The sequence below is a fragment of the Cavia porcellus genome, unplaced genomic scaffold (assembly GCF_034190915.1).
Source record: "Cavia porcellus strain 051 isolate PalLab524CR breed Dunkin Hartley unplaced genomic scaffold, mCavPor4.1 scaffold_8, whole genome shotgun sequence".
NCBI lineage: Eukaryota > Metazoa > Chordata > Mammalia > Rodentia > Caviidae > Cavia > Cavia porcellus.
The window spans coordinates 76,905,575-76,923,269 of NW_026947491.1; the positions used below are offsets into that span (position 1 = coordinate 76,905,575).

The 17,695-nt window shown below is 34.0% G+C and overlaps 1 protein-coding gene across 27 annotated transcripts in view; it reads right to left on the bottom strand.

Moving 5' to 3' along the window:
* Mgat4c (MGAT4 family member C) overlaps positions 1 to 17,695 on the bottom strand; it is a 698,044-nt gene that overhangs the window by 15,806 nt on the left and 664,543 nt on the right. For all 27 annotated transcript variants that reach the window (XM_063255252.1, XM_063255250.1, XM_063255244.1 and 24 more), the window contains one exon: positions 3,194 to 3,265. In XM_063255252.1, the coding sequence (XP_063111322.1) occupies positions 3,194 to 3,265 (72 nt within the window). The remainder of the gene's footprint in view (positions 1 to 3,193; positions 3,266 to 17,695) is intronic.

A 17,695-nucleotide genomic window follows, 5' to 3' on the forward strand; every position in this document is an offset into this window, starting at 1 on the left:
GCTATCTTTTAAAATTGTTAATTAACATAATACTTATACCTAGTATTTAAAACTCACCCAGTTAAAATGATCAGGTATGTTCAGGACAATATTGTCCACAACTAAGATAAAAACCATTCAAAGAGAAGAAAAAAATCAAGGACACAGAAGTTAGAATGAAAATGAAACTTTACTGTTCTGCTACCATTATGTTCAACAGGCTCAATATAGAGACAGAAAGAAAGAAAAGAAAATTCAGGAAAGAAATTGCAGATATAAAAAGATGGAAATAAAATTTCTAAGAAAATATGTATCTTAAAATAAAACATATTTCTTCACATTAAGCATGAATAAGAAATAGTGGAAAAAAAGATGAACCATTTAAGACACATCCATTTTTTCAACCAAAGTGAAAACTAAAAATTTAAGTTTACTTCTTCCTAGTTCCTGACTCACGAAACACGTGAGCAGGCTGGGCTTGGTTGTACATGCCTGTAATGTCAGCACTTGGGAGGCTGAGGCAGGAGGATTACTGTGAGTTTGAGTTCAGCCTTGGCTATATAGTGAGCTCAAGGACAGCTGGAACTACATGAGAACCTGTCTCATAATAAAAATAATTAGTAATAATAATGATGATAAAATAATAAAATAGAAGGTGAAAACAACAACAACAAAAGTGAGCTAATAAATACTGTAAGTGCAGAATAGTTTCACCGGTAACTATAGATAACTTTAAATAACTATAAGAAATCCATTTGGTTTACAAATAAAAATGAATTAATAATAGAAGAAAAGGAAAAAAATACTCTATACAAGCAAAGTGGTGGAGTGATGTATTTGTAACATTCAAAGTAAATGTTTAGTAAGTGATGAAGATATAAATTTTCACAAAAAGCATAAATATTCCATAACTAAGCATATATCAATAAAAGTTTTCAAAACAAATTAAACAAAAATAGTTACTAGTGAAAAGAGAGATACATAAGTACAAAATGATACCACCCCTCAGTAACTGATTGAATATATAAACAAAAAACAGTTAGTGGAAGATACTGCAGCAGTATCATAGCGATTTAATTGGATTTATGGAACATTTGGTAAATTAATATCAATATAGATTCTTTTTTTGTCTTTTTCCTTTGCTGTATTCTAAGGACATAGTCTGTGGCACAAGATAATTCAATAATTTAAAAATATACAAATGACCTGTATGTTCATTGATGACAACACAAGTTCATTAGAAAGATATGAAAATTTCTCAAATATTTGGACAGCAATCAATATTCTACTACACATTCTTTAAAACTTCTTAGGAAGTTTTTTTAAAAAAAATTTACCTGAAATAGAACTGCATGAAGTTGAAATATACAACATGCAATTTTGGGGTGATACATGAGGTACAATGTTTAAATAGTCAAAACAGTAAACAATAAATTTAGAAAAGAAACTTCAAAAATAAAATATCTCTGACCCTATATCAATAAATAAGAAAAGAAGTACAAACTAAGCTTTAGAAATGAGCAAAATAAAAATTAAGCAGAAAATAGACAAAAGAGAAAATCCACAACTAAGAATAAGAAAAATGAAAACAAATGCTAATCCTTCGAAAATATAATAGATGCTCTTAGTCAAATTAGCCATAAATGTTGACACAGTTACTGATATCAGGAATGAGACAAGTGACATCATTACATTATTATCAGTCGAAGATAATAAAGCATTTGGGGAAAAGACCCATCAAATTGGGTAACATAGGTTAAAATAGACACATTTGCTGTATTAACAAAGCTCACTAAAGAAATAGAATAATTTCCTATCTAATAAAAGAATAAAATTTTTAATAAAACAACAACAACAACAAAAAAAACCCACAAAAAGTGTCCACATGGCTTTACTAGTGATTTTACCAAATATTTCTAAGGAAAAAAAAATGTTTCTAAGCTCTTTCAAGCAGTACAACAAGAATATATAATTCCTACTCTCTGGAAGCATATTTATTAACTTCTTATTTGATATTTTAAGTGCCTGTTATAAATGTTAATAAAAATAGGTAACCCAAACATTATTTATTTAGATGTTGAACATATGCCCTTTAAAATATACAGTTTCACATCAGCTACTTCCAAATCTCTTGCTAGAACTTGGGCCATATCCATCTTGCAAGTTCTGCCTTCAGATTCCAATGCACTTGTAAAAGCCTGTTTCTGTTGTTACCTTTGCTGTCTCCTACAAGTGCAAGGATGTAGCACTTTTGCGAATTTGACAGCTCATACTTTTGTGGAAGCAGAGCAACCTTCCCATTTAGTTCAGTTTGACCATACATTTCCATTTGCACATTTAAATAGATTTATATTATATAATTCCTTCCAACTCTTTTTGTACACATGTCAGCCTACAACATCAATGGGTACTGATACTATTAAATGAAATTTGGTAACTAAACTTCATGAAAGTTGAATGAATACTGCTGCATATTCTTTTAGCAAAATTGGATAAAGTTCTTGTCAGTACTGTAAGATAGTCTTCCCTGTTAAATGATACTGTAAATGAAAATGTAATATTTATTTCTTCCCTTAGACATACTGTTCATTTATCTATGAACCCAAGATATTTTACACTTACCACGTTACTCTATCTTTTGCTATTTCTCTTTGCATTGATAGCGTTTTTCTTCACTCAAGCCTTAGCCATATTTATCAGAGTCAAACTAATTACCGTCATTGATCATGCTATACAAGGGCTTTGTTATAGCAAGAATTCTATTTGTTCACTTTATCTTAATTTGCCCAGCCTGCCTCCATATCAAGTCAGATGATCTTCAATATCTGATGCAGTCTGTCACTTATTGCTATCACACAATTAATAGCCGATCACTTCGGTGTACCTTCAGTAAGAATCAATTAGTTCCATTTATCAGTTACCAGAACTTTTTACACATACCCACGGATTTATAGCATGATTTTTGACTATACTTTCTTACTTACCCCTATTGTATTCAGAGTTGAGCCCAAATTATCTCCTGTACAGTAAAACCCCATGAATCCCCTTCAAGTCCCCTGATAAAGGATACCTTACCACAGTACAAATTATGACAAGTGTCATTGAATAATTTATTTAAAATGTTCAGTGCTCTGACTTAGATAGAATCAGATTCAACACTGGATCTCCAGAATTCTTACCCAAGATGCCAAATGCAAATTCTGAAATCCTTTACCTTCAATAGTGGATGTTTGATGGTGACTCCATTGGTGACTTCAACTTCTGAGCCAGAGCAGTGGATGATAGTCTGTTGAGGGAGAGTAAGGGTAGATTGTGATTCTTCGGATTCTGATTAGGCTCTAAAATCTGGACTAGAGCCCCAGAAAAACAAACTGAGTTTGAGTCTAGATTGTGGTTTGTAAGGAACTGAGTTCACTTCTAGTTTTCGAAAAAACAGTTGTTGGGCTGGAAGTCTGCCCTTCCAACTGCTGCAGTCAGCGATTGCTAGGAAAACAATTAAATACAGGATGCATAATTTATAGCATTATTTATAATGGCTACCCAAGAAGTCACATACAAAGAACATAGAGGAAATATGTTCACAAACAAGATCTAGAATATTTAGCCAAGGGCTTAAATCCCATGGCAAAATCCTGTATGAGTCCAACTGTCATGGTTTATGTCTGTGTTCCCCAGGCCTCATGAGTTTGAATTGTGCATTTGTTATTCGTTGATTGTCTACTGCTTGGATTGATGGTGTCAGTGATCCACCCACAAAGGGGTGGAGCCAGGATATGATGTAGTGGCAGGAAGAATCTGTGTCTTGCTCTTTGCCGGTTCCTGCTTGCTGTTGACAGCCGCCATGAACTGCAGCCCAGCCATGCCTGCCTGTCTTGGAGCCAACTGAGTGTGGACTAAAACCTCCAAAAACTGTAAGAAATAAACCTTTCTTTTCCCAACTTTGGGCTTCAGGTATTTTGTCTCAGCGATGAGTAAAAACTAAGACACCAACTGAAGACCTAGAGTCTATGACAATATCCCCTACAAGTACAGCTGGAGGCCTAGAGCACAGGACAATGACTCATGTAAGTCTATTTCATGGATAGGCCCTGGAGAGGTCCCAACATCAGTGGTGGAAGCTAGAAGGTTATGCCAGTGGGATGAAGGTTCTATGCCAGTATGCTGAGGATTCTGCACTGGAGCCAGGAAACAACACTCAAACTAAAAACCAGAGTTCCCCCCAAAAGTACTACAGCAATCCTCAGTGACAATGAGGTCTTGAGCTGCTTTGATGATAGGAACAGCTGAGTTCATATCAGGAAACCAGCATGACAAGCTTTTCCTGGAGACTGAGCAGCACATCTTCCCCTGTGGATCAAGGCAGCCACAAGGTAAGGACCAGAGTTCCTTGAAAGTGAACCACAGTCATTCTCAGCAACAACAAGATCCTGAGGTCCTTTTACAATGAGAACTGTCAAATTCATGTCAGGAAAGAAGCTCAATAAAGTCCTCCAGGGCAACTTATTAGAACAGGAGAATCAATTTCACCAAACAACAGCAACAACTCTTCCACTCCAGGTCTCCTTTTTATGGTGGCAACTACGTTCTTGTAGGCCATCTACACTCAGCACCATGCTGATTCAGTTCAACTGGTGTTTCAGTTGACCATCAGTTTTCAACCCACCACACTGACTCTTTTATTCAAGAAGGATTTACTGTTTCATTTCCAGGACCAGAATTTTTCCTAGTTCTTTAAAATATTTCTCTGATTCTCTTGAAAGTATTCCACAATAGATGGTAGAATTCTCATGTAGGACAAAAAGTATGAATCTTTAATCCTTTATCTTCATACATATGTAATACTCTTTCTCCTTTGTTAATTGAAATTTCTTTCTCAAACCTTTACTGGTTCTAGAAACTATACATTTCCTTTCTCAAACCTTTGGGTATCATGTTTTTTATAAGAATAAACTGGAATCAGTTCTGGCTGTGCTCAGAGAACAGTGAAGTTCCAAGCAAACAGGCAGGCACACACTGTCCCTGGAGCCCAGCCTGTCTGAGACCCTCACACCGTCTGGGTGCAGTGGAATGGTTAGGTGAGTCTGGGGTGCTTGCATCCACGTCCCTGTGTGTCTGGAGGACGGTGGACTTCTAAGCCGGCAGGCGGGCATCACCAGTTCCAGAGGCCCAGTGTCCAGGGGTAAGAGCCCCATGCACTCTCTCCTAAGCCCAGCTTGTTCAGGACCCTCGAGCCTGCAGAGTGTGGTGAAACAGCTAGGTGGGTCAGAAGCACCTATATCTGCCTCCCCATTCCAGCTGCGCTTGGAGAACTGTGGAATTCTAAGCAAGCAGGTGGGTGCCCACTGTCCTGGAGCCCAGCTTGTTTAGGACTGTGGAGTTCAAAGCAAGCAGGTGAGTGCCACAGGTTCCAGGGACCCAGTGGCCTGGGGAAACTGGGTGCCAGAGTTCCAGGAGCTGCGAACATAGAAGTGGTTTTCCAGCAGACCCTGAGGAAGCTTTAGAATAACAATTGAAACAGAAATATAGGAAAATGACAAAACGAAAGACCAAACTACAACCTCAAACTTCCAGCCCATCTCAAGAAACCCTAGGAGCAATGTATATAGAAGAAAATATATGCCATACACCTCAAATATCAGACATAATAGCTACTGAAATAAACAAGCAACTCTCGGAAGCTTTAAAGGAATTCAAACTTGAAATAATCTCCCAGGTAAAAGAAGAAATGATAAAAGAAATGAAAGATGCTGAACATATCTAAAGAAAACAGTTAAAAAATTGGAGGAACCAAAAAAAAAAAAAAGATAGAATCCCTAGATGAGCAATATAAGAAACAGAATATATAAAGCAGATACAAAGAGATATACAGGAAATCAAAAACTCCACTGAAAGCTGTAAAAACCACCTATATGAAAGTGAAGATAGAATTTCAAACCTTGAAGATGGATTGCAGCTAGTGAACAGCAAAGGAAAGATCTTTTAAAACTAACAAAGAATCAGGAAATAACAATTAAACAACTGCAAGATGACGCAAAGAAAAACAATGTAAGACTGATAGGGATTAATGAAAAAGAAGGGGACAACATAAAGGACATCAAGAGGATAATTTAGAGAAGTAATAGCTCAAAATTCCCCAAGCATGAAGTCAAAAACCGACATCAGGTTCAGTGAAGTATATAGAACTCCAAATATTCATAACCAGAATAAAACTACACCCAGACATATAAGAATCACCATCCCAGAAATCCAACACAAGAATAGATTATTAAATCTGTCAGAGAGAAAAGACAGATCACTTATAAAGGAAAACCTATCAAAATGACAGCAGACTTCTCAGCACAAACAATAAAGTCAAGAAGAGCATGGAGTGAAGTATTCCAGATCCTAAAGGAAAATGATTTCCACCCTAGAATGATGAACCCTGAAAAACTATCATTCAAAATCAATGGTGAAATAAGATACTTCTATGACAAAGAACAGCTGAAGAACTTCATGATCACCAAGCCAACCCTGCAAAAAATTTCGAAAGACAGTTTAGATACACAAAGGAAAAAACACTAAGCAAAGCAGATAATTAAACAGAAAAGAAAGATAAAAATGCAACAGCAGAAAGATAACATGTCAACAATAAACCAACATATAACAGTTGTAACCATTAATGTATATGGTCTCAATGTACCAATTAAAAGAAACAGACTGGTAGAATGGATCAAGAAACAAAATCCAACCATATGCTGTTTACAGGAAACCCATCTAACCCAAAAGGATACTCACAGACTGAAAGTCAAAGGATGAAAAACAATACTTCACACAACAGGAATCAAAAAAAAAAAAAAAAAAAAGCAAAAAAGCAGGAGTACCATTCTGTTTGCAGACAATGTGAACTTTAAACCAATAATGATCAGAAAAACAACGAAGGTCACTACATACTTGTTAGGGGAAAACTCCAAGAGGAAGAGATAACTATCTTAAATATATATATGTACCAAATTCCAAAGCACCCAGTTATATAAAACAAGTATTAACAGAAATGAAAAATCAAATTATCAGTTACACCATTGTAACAGGACACCCCTTAACACAACATTGACAACAAGGGACTGATCAACCAGACAAGAATCAGCAAAGAAATAACAGAACTGAATCACACCTGTGAACAAATGGACTAGATAGACATATATAGAGTGTTCCACCCAACAGCATCAGAATACACCTCTTCTCAGCAGTACATGGGTCATTCTCTAAAATAGACCATATATTAGCTCACAGAACATATTTAAATAAATGCAAAAGAGTTGAAATCATCCCTTGCATGTTATCGGATCATAGTGCTTTGAAATTAGAAATTAATGATAAAAGATACTGCAAAAATCCCACAAACACATGGAAACTGAATAGCACACTCTTGAGTAATCATTAGGTCACAGGGGAAATTAAAGAAGAAATTAAACAATACCTACAAGAAAATGAAAATACAGATACAATTTACTGGAACTTGTGGGATGCAATGAAAGCCGTCAGAGGAAAACTTATTGTACTGAGTTCCCACATCAGGAAAACAGAATGAATACAAGTAAACAATATGATGCTTCACCTCAAACAGCTAAAAAAAGAAGAGCAAGTCAAGCCCAAACCAAAAGAAGAGAGGAAATTATAAAAATCACAGCAGAAATCAACGCAATAGCAACTAAGAAAACAATCTAAGGAATCAATGAATCAAAGAGTTCGTTCTTCGAAATAATAAATAAAATTGATAAGCCCCTAGCCAACCTTATTAAGAAAAGGGAAGAAAAAGCTCAAATTCATGCAATAAGAAAAGAAAAAGGTGAAATCACTACAGACTGTATACAGAATCTCATCAACACCTATTTCAAAAATCTCTACTCTCAAAGATTAGATAACACAGAAGAAATAGACAGATTCCTAGAAACACATGAAGTACCAAAGCTGGATCAAGAGGATGTAAAACTGCCAAACAACCCAATCCCTATTAATGAAATTGAAAATGTAATTAAGTACTTATCTACAAAGAGCTCAGGCCCAGATGGATTCACTGCAGAATTCTACAAGAAATACAAAGAATACCTACTGCTGACACTCCTCAAACTATTCAATGAAATTGAAAGGGAAGTAAACCTTCCTAAGTTATTCCTAGAAGCACATATTACTCAAGTACCAAAATCTGAGAAAGACCCAACTAAAAAAGGGAACTATAGACCAATCTCCCTAATGAACACAGATGCAAAAATCCTCAATAAAATATTGGCAAATCATTAAAAAGATTATAAACCATGACCAAGTGGGATTCACCCCAGGCATGCAGGGATGGTTCAGCATACATAAATCAATAAATGTAAGCCACCATATCAAGAAAACAAAAATTAAGAATCACATGATCATTTCTATAGATGCAGAAAAAAAAACTTTTGATAAGATTCAACATTCATTCATGATAAGAACTATACAGAAAATTGGAATAGATGGTCTTTACCTCAATATAATAAAGACCATCTACAATAAACCAATATCCAGTATCATACTAAATGGCCAAAAACTGAAGAACTTTACTTTAAAATCAGGCAAAAGACAAGGATGTCCTTTATCACCACTCCTATTTTATATAACTGGAAAGACTAGCCAGAGCAATTAGACAAGAGAGAGAAAAAAAAGGGGTAAAGATAGGAAAAGAAGAAGTTAAATTATCATTGTTTACAGATAACATGATACTCTACATAGAAGACACCCTAAATTCCATTGAAAGATATAATAGATATAATAAATAAATATAATAAATAGATATCTTAGATATAATAAATAAATCCAGTAATGTAGCTGGATACAATATCAATACTCAGAAATCAATAGCATTCCTATACACTAACAAGAAAATCACAGAAAGAGAAATAAGAGAAACCACAACCTTCACACTAGCAACCAAAAAAATGAAATATTTAGGAATTACTCTTATGAAAGAAGTGAAAGACCTATATAGGGAAAATTATAATACACTGAGAAAAGAAATTGAAAATGATCTCAGAAAATGGAAAGACATCCCTTGCTCATGGATAGGAAGAACAAACATTGTGAAAATGGCCATTCTCCCAAAACTCTTATACAGATTCAATGCAGCCCCAATAAAAATACCATCAACATACCTCACAGATCTAGAGAAATCACTCCTAAAATTCATCTGGAGTGAGACGAGACCTAGAAGATAGTTCTAAGCAACAAAGGCAAGGCAGGAGGCATCACAATCCCTGACTTGAAGTTATACTACAAAGCAACCATAGTAAAATCAACATGGTACTGGAATCAAAACAGAGCCAAAGATCAATGGAATAGATTACAAGATACAACCATAACTACAAACACTCTCAACCACCTTATCTTTGATAAAGGAGCCAAACAGTTTCACTTAAAGAACGACAGTCTCTTTAATAAATGGTGTTGGAAAAACTGGCTCTCTATATGCTGAAAACTAAAACTAGACCCATGCCTATCACCATGTACTAAATTAAAATCTAAATGGGTCAAAGATCTGAATATTAAAACAGAAACATTAAATCTATTGGAAGACAAATTGGGTAGAAACTTTGAAGACATATGGCTAGGTATGAACAGGATTCAAAATGCACGGGAAATACTTCCCAGAATCACTAACTGGGATCACCTCTTATTAAAAAGTTTCTGCATGTCAAAAAAAAAAAAAATCTCCAACATAGTGAAACAAAAACCCACAAACTGGGAGAAGATTTAGTGAACTCCCCCTCAGACAAGGGACTTTTGTCTAAAACATATAAAGAATTAAAAAAAAAAAAAAAAACTCAGACCCCCAAAATTCAAAGACCCAATCCAAAAATGGGCATGTGAGATGAATACACACTTCTCAGATGAAGAAATGCAAATGGCAAATAAATACATTAAAAAAATGTTCATCATCATTAGTCATTAGAGAAATGCAAATTAAAACCACACTGAGATTCCATCTCACCTCTGAAAGAATGGCCAGGATCAAGAAAAGCAACAACAACAAATGCTGGAGAGGCTGTGGGGAAAAAGGAACTCTCCTGCACCGTTGGTGGAAGTGTAGACTGGTGCAACCATTGTAGAGGTCAGTCTGGAGATTTCTCTAAAAGCTGGGATTGGAAGTCCCATTTGTTCCAGCTATTCCACATCTAGGCATATTCCCAGAAGAACTGAAAGCATCATGCCACAGATATATATGTTCATCTATGTTTATAGCAGCACAATTTGTAATTGCCAGAACTTGGAAACAACCCAAGCGTCCATCAACTGAGGAATGGTTAAAAACGTTGTGTTATTTTTATACAATGGAGTACTACTCAGCTATAAAGAAGGATCACATTGAGATATTTATAAATAAATGGGCGCAGCTTGAGACCACACTCATAAGTAAAATAAACTCACATGTGTGAATAACTAATAGTTTCCCTAGTGTAAGAAAGGATTCAAATATATAAAAGTATGTGATAATCATGATGCCCCATTATGTGGCCTTGAAGCCTTATAAAGTTTTCACTCGTTAATTGGAATGGCTTTATTCTGGGCTGCTTAATATTATTGCCTGTGATGAAATGAACAGCTATTTTGAAGAAAACAAGACATCATAATAGCTAGTGCTGATTTAATATCATCTTATTTTGAAGCCCTACCAAACTGTTGCTCTTCTGTCTCCATTGGTTTTATCATGCTGTAACTTACTGGGTTTTATTAAATGTGATACTATAAACAAAGAATTTCATAGGCAAAGAGATAATATAGAAACAATTGTTCGTTTTCTGTTAGCTCATTCTAAACACCCTGTAATACTTTCATCCACTTGAATGGTTTCACACTGTCTTGATATGTCTGATGCTATAGTATACGAAGTTATATTCAAATACTTCAAGGAAAAAGACACTATGTTAACTAGTACTAAGCCGGGTTATTTGGTGGTGAAGCACTAGGTTGATGAAACTGTCATGCTTTGACCTGTATTGTTATGTTGCTATGTCCTATTGTATCTCAATCTCCCCCTTATTCATTAAAAATTATTTATTTTAAAATTTTTTTTTAATTAAGGGAAAATAAAAAAAATAGCAGGATATATTATAGTAACTTTTTTGATTTCCTATTAACTTGATTTGAAGTCGTGTATTATTCCCATCATCGTTTTGACTGATTAGACTCTGTTCCGTTCTGTTTGATAGTATCAAGTTTGAGGATATAGGCAACTACTTTGAAGGCAATAAGATTCACTTAGATGCCCATTCTGGTTTGACTATTATCTTCTTTTGAAGTCCTGTAATGTTTACAATGTTTAGGTTTTATTGGTCTTGGTCTGTACTATTTTGTTCAACTTTATAATACCTAATGAGATAAGACAATTCTTTTTAAGGAAGCAAGAGGCATTAGGGTAACCATTGTAGATAACCTTGTACTCCGTTTTTACATCATGTGCTATGTCTATCCTTGGTTTTGGATGACAGCTTTGTTTTGTCATATTTGATTTTATTCTCTTCCAAAAAATGTAATAAGAATTATGGGAGTAATAAAAATCAAAATGTGTACATTTTGTTAAAAAAAAAAAAAAAGAGAGGGAAAAAAGTGCTCTAAAGGGTACAACTGCAAGTCTGTTTAGGTGTGTTAGGAGAGATGACCATATTGCTTAGTTTTTGTTGAATCACTGAACACAACTGTTTGCAGTCTCACTGTTTGAATGTCCACTTTGTACGCTTTGATCCTGTGACTTCAGCAACTATTTCTAAGATGACAACGTGTAATCTATTAACTGGTGATTTCTTAATTTTTTTTGTAGTCCTGTATTACTTGTACCCTTACACTGTTTTGTCTTGTTTTGTTTTTTCTTTTTTCTTTTTTTTTTTTTTGCCTTTTAAATAAAATTAAAAAAAAAAAAAAAAAAGAATAAACTGGAACCTAAATCCCCAACTTGGGAAACTGCATGTCTCCCCAAACTGGGTATCTAAGATCTCCAGTTCCTATCACTTGTAATTCTCTTTCTTCCATTTATCCTTTCCATCTTCCTTTCAGTTTCCTTGATTTTTTTGGCTTATGTTACTTCAAACTTCATCTTCTCCCATTCCTCTGTTCTTGCCAGATCTTTTTCCTTCTCACCGGATCCTTAGTCACCTGAGTTTTAGGACACTACTTCGGTTATGATTTCTGAGAGATCAAGATCCTCTAAAACAAATGTCTGAGTGCAAAATAAAAAAGCACCAATTTGAAATTGAATTAGTATTTTATCTACATGCAATCATATCTTTCCAAAAATTGTATATACGAATAAAAGGAAGTTTTACGTTTCCTACAGCATATATTGGCAAAAAGCTTTAGCCTCATACTGAAGTGACTTTAGCTTATTTCAGACTTTCAGAAAAAATATGAACAAAAGCATAAAGAAGAGCAAAAGCCAGAATGTGTAACAGTGTTATATTGACTCATGGCTAAAATTTTGAAGTCAAACTATAAAATCTTTTTTCATGTAACTGTTTGATATATGTTATAGGTAGTGATATTTTAAAATCTCTTAGAGGATGGAGATTTAGCTCTGTGGCATAAGCATCTGCCTGGCAAGTTCAAGGTTGTGAGTTCGATCCCCGGTACCAAAACACAAAAAATAAAATCTCTTACAGTATTACTTTCTTTATACAATCCTTTTAAAATGTTTTCATAAGTGAGCATTGATTTAAGCTAAATATTCCTACTACTCCTAATCCTAAGAACTGATTCAAATGCTTTTCAAATTCATATGATTTGGTTATATCATTGAAATATTAAGCTAGTTTAATGTTATTGGTTTAATAAAAATGTATTCTGTTATAATAAAATAAAAGCATGTTCTGTTAGCATTCATTATAAGCATTTTTATTTTACTTGGATTTACAAATTGAATGATGTAATCTACTTAGACATTTAAGATTATGAAAATTACATATTCAACCTTAAGATGAATATGCAGGTAAATACTCAATAAAAAGTTGCCTCATCTAAGCTTTACACTGAAGAAAGCAATGACCAAAAACATCAAACAAAGTACATACATAGTTAGCTTTTTACTTTTAGGGTGCATGTACTTTAAGAAGAGTTAACATGAAAGTAACTTGAGCTGATGGGGTACTATACTATTTCTGGTGTTAAAGTACATATACTAAAAAAGGGTTCTCAAATTATTTTTGCTAACTTTCATCATTAATATTATGCCAAATTAAATTAAGTAGTATATGTTTAGAGAATGTCTAGGTTATTTCTAAAAATTAAAACTACTAGAATAATCATTATTAAATGTATTTTTATACAATTTTTAAAATTTTTGTAGAGAGACTAAAAATACTCAAGTCTGTTCATATACATATTATTTTTGCCCCAGGAAAAATTCTAGCAGGAAGAAGTATGACCTATGAAAAACAGAGATGACATACTTTAAAATCTATTAGTATGTTAAATAATGCAAGTAGTCTACAGATATTTCAGTCATCTACTTAGAATTTTCTCTTTTAAACGAAGATTTCTAATGTCAAAAAGTTATTTTGTATAACTGTTCTATATCACATGTATTTATATAAGTGGTGAAACTACCAGAAAAGATAATTTAAACAGATACAACCTTGTAGAGTATGCAAGCAGGTATGCATACAAACAAAAAACAATATTTAATTGTTAAGAGATGAATATTAATCTCATCCTAAAGTAAAAAGATTGCTATTTCTATAATTAGAAAGAGGAAACGTGTAGGATTAAATACTAAATGGATTCAAAAGTTGTAAGCAGTTTTCAGGAAAAGAATTTTATATTGGTCATGGATTCTTCCTGGAACAATAAGGTTTGGGTCTTCTCAGAACACTTTCTTACACTTTACATTAACTTTTATCACACCCTTGGCATTTCAGAGAACTGACACTTCTCTCTTCTGAAAGCACTATAAATGGTTTACATTTTTCACAATATTGCTTTGTTCATATAAAATCTTGAATCAAATCTTCTCAAACTGATCTTAAGATTTCCCAGAAGACATCTAGAAATTTGTAAACAATTTGTTCTTCTACTTTGGTGAGAAAAATGTCAAAAATAATTTGATGTTTTTGATTGATATTTTCATTACATGGAAAACACTGCAAAATAAGAAATGCTTTCACCTTCCCTGTGTTATATTTGGATGGGTAAATATTGTGCTACTGTTGTGTAAGTATTTTAGAAATTATATAGGATTCCAAATAATGTGTCAACACTGCTCTTGCCCATGAAATACCCTGTTATGTCATCAGTTTTCATTCTGTGTTATGTGAGATGCCATATAACAACATAGAACAAACTTGACTTCCTGTTTCCCATATCAGCTGTGTCTCTTCTACTTCTTTTTCTTTTCCTTCTCCTTCCTTTTCCCCTTCAGTTTTTTTTTCTACTCATATCAACTTATCATCTTATGAGCTTCGATCATCTTTGATCATGATTATTTTCAGTATTTATCATTTACAGAATTTTTACTGTTCCTTCTCTGAAAACACTTGCAACCAGCTATAGATATCAGACTCCAAAGTTTCATGATGGCATCAGTTGCTTAACTCTGAGCCCACATCAATTAACTGAGTATGGAGTTCCAGAACTCAAGTGGAGAAGCTGAATGGTTCATGAAATTGCTAACTAAAGAAAAAAAAATATTGCTTTAGACTCAGTGAAGTAATTCAGATGATTATAGTATGTGTTGAACCTTCCTTGGTCTTTAATATTCTATTATCTGGTTTTGAAGACTCTCTTTTTATTTTGTTTCAAATAATCTACACTTATAGAAGTTAGGAGATTATCCCTTTGGAAACATAAATGAAGCACTGACTTTTTTGTCCTTGTCTTATTCCTGCAGAATTCAAAATTTCTGTGCTCTTATATTTATTGCTTATACTTCATAGTTATTCTTATCAGTTCAATAGAAATGTGTTATACTTGCAACAGGATACAATGAGAGTACTGGTTACATTTTCAAAATCTGACCACAGTAGAACATTTGATAATAATTTGAACAGAATCTGAAAAACAGCAACAACCAAAGGTTGACTTTATGGAATGGATATTCACAAAGTTCTCTTGGAAAAATAGGATTAAAGCCTCCTAGACTTAGACTTTTATAAGATCAGTTCCTAGCACATCCAGGAATCTTAGAAACTTACAGAACCTTAGAAGAATTCATTCAAATCTGTAGATGTTGCAAATTAAGTCTGATGGTGAAGTGAGTTTCTGGTTTCCCTTCCTAGCTATGAAAATTTTTAAAATTCTATTCTGTCGAGTAATCAGTGCTGTTGAACACTTTTTCATGTATTAATTTGTGACTTGTATTTCTTCATCTGAGAATACTGCATTCATCTTAGATGCTCTTTTTTGGATTGGGTCTTTTAATTTGGGAATTCCAGGTCTGATCCTTTGAGACATACAAGTTAAAACAACATGAGATTCCATCTCACTTCAGAAAGATTGGCTATAATCAAGAAATCAATCAATAAAATATGGTGGAGGGGCTGTGAGGAAACACACACTGTTCATGGGAATGCAGACTGGTACAACCACTGTGGAAATTAGTATGGAGATTCCTCCAAAAGCTAGGACTGGAAGTCCCATTTGACCCAGCTATTTATCTTCTGGGTGTCTTCACAAAAGAGTTGAAAACATCATACCACAGTAATATATGTGAACTTATGTTTTTTTTTTTTTTTTATAGTTACATCTTGGAAACAACCCAAGAGTCTATCAACTGAGTATTATAATTTTACACAATGAACCACTACTATTCAGCCATAGAGAAGGATAAACTTGAGACTTCTATGGTTATTAAATGGATGCAATTGAGACTATACTTATAAGAGAAATAAATCAGACTCATATGTAACCATTATATTGTCTCCCTTGTCTGAGAAATTGAAAGAGTAAATAAGGTCTAGAATGTACAATAGATACTGTGAAATGAGAAATAATCATTTAAAAAGAAAAAAAGGACTATGATGAGGGAAAGGAAAAAGAAGGAAGGGAAAAGGGAGAAAAATGCAAGATACTTATACTGTTAGTATCTCTTAGTTCATTAAAAAGGAAAATTTGTTTTAATATTGATTGGGAGAATTTTTGTATGCCCATATCTTGTACTTTGAATAGCTATTTTGCAGATGATAATATGTGACATATTAACTATGATCACTCTCCTATTATTTTGTTATGAAATTGTATTTTACCATTTATCAATAAAGTAAAAAAAATATATTCAGAGATTCCTTATGAGAAATTTCAGCATGCAAACTCAAAAAGCCAATGTGTTCAATTACCACGCTTACTTTACTTATCTAAGCAAGCAGGGCGAATCTAAAGAGGCTCGACATCTTTTCTTTTCTTAGGATAAAATATGATTTCAGTTAAATTTGATTGAAAAAGATGTTAATTATAGAGATAAATTTTATATTTCAGTGGAAAACTACAGTGCACTCAGTGTAGCTAGTACTCAGGTATTTTAACTTTTACAGAGTCTGACAACAGCCTTCAAACCTCACACTCCTCTTCTTCTAACTCTCGTGACTTGCAGTTACTGAGAAATAAATGGTCCTGTCCTCAGAGTCATTCAGTGTTACATGAATCTTCTTAAAAATTTTTAAGATGCAATAGGAAACCTGTATGCCTGCTACTACTTAGGATACTCAAAAAGCTTATGGAAACGCTCTTCATCAGCATCATGACATTTAAAATGAAAACCAGGAAAACTGTCACATTACTGCTTCCATCCTCAGCCTACCCTCTATAGACAATTTGAGCTATCTACCTTAGGAAGCCTCTCAACTGGCTTCTTTCTGGTATAAAAAACTGGGTTTTCAACTAGTAATTTTAACTTGTTTCAAAGAAATTCCTTTTAATAATTTTTAATATTTTCTAATAGATGGTTTATTTGGTCCATAATAATCAAAAAGCAACCCACTAAGAAGTAGATTTACATTATTCAAAAGAAAGAAAAATATTTCTTCTTCCCATAAACACACAGGGAGATTAATGAAGATTCTGTCTCTGATGGTTCATTCTAGGAGTCAACTTGGTCTGTATTGATGGCTGCCTAAATAACTGGCTAAGCATGACTTTGGTCCCTCTTATGAAGATTTCTGGGAGAGACTGACATGTGGGATGGTGGACTGAGTGAGCACAACTCACTCTCGGCGGGGAATGAGCACCATCTAGTTGACTAGAGTCTAAGACAAAAGCAAAAGGCAGAAGAAAAGCAAGTTTATCCTATTTCCCTTCTGCAGCCAGTACATCCTTCTCCTTTCTCTTTCTTTCAATCAGTGCATATTTGGAGTACATAATTATTACACTTATTGTGGGAAGTTTAAACACATACAAAATATCTTAATTCAACTTTCTCATTCCCTACCCATCCCATATCTCCCTGCTCCTTTCAGCTTTCGACACCAGGCTTTTTGTCCTTCAAATTCTCAGACATGCATCAGAGGCTCCCTGGCTCTGGGACTTTTTGATTTGGATAGACTCATATTTTCCTTGTTCCACTAGGCTTTCAGAATATCTACTGTGGAGTCATCGATAAACTATGGCCAAATTGCTTTAAACATTATCTGTCTATCTATCTTTCTATCTTTATCCTTTCTTTATAATTTATATTTCCTATTACTTTTGTCTGTCTGAAGAACGCTGTTCTAGATTTCCACATCAGAAGTAGTTCTAG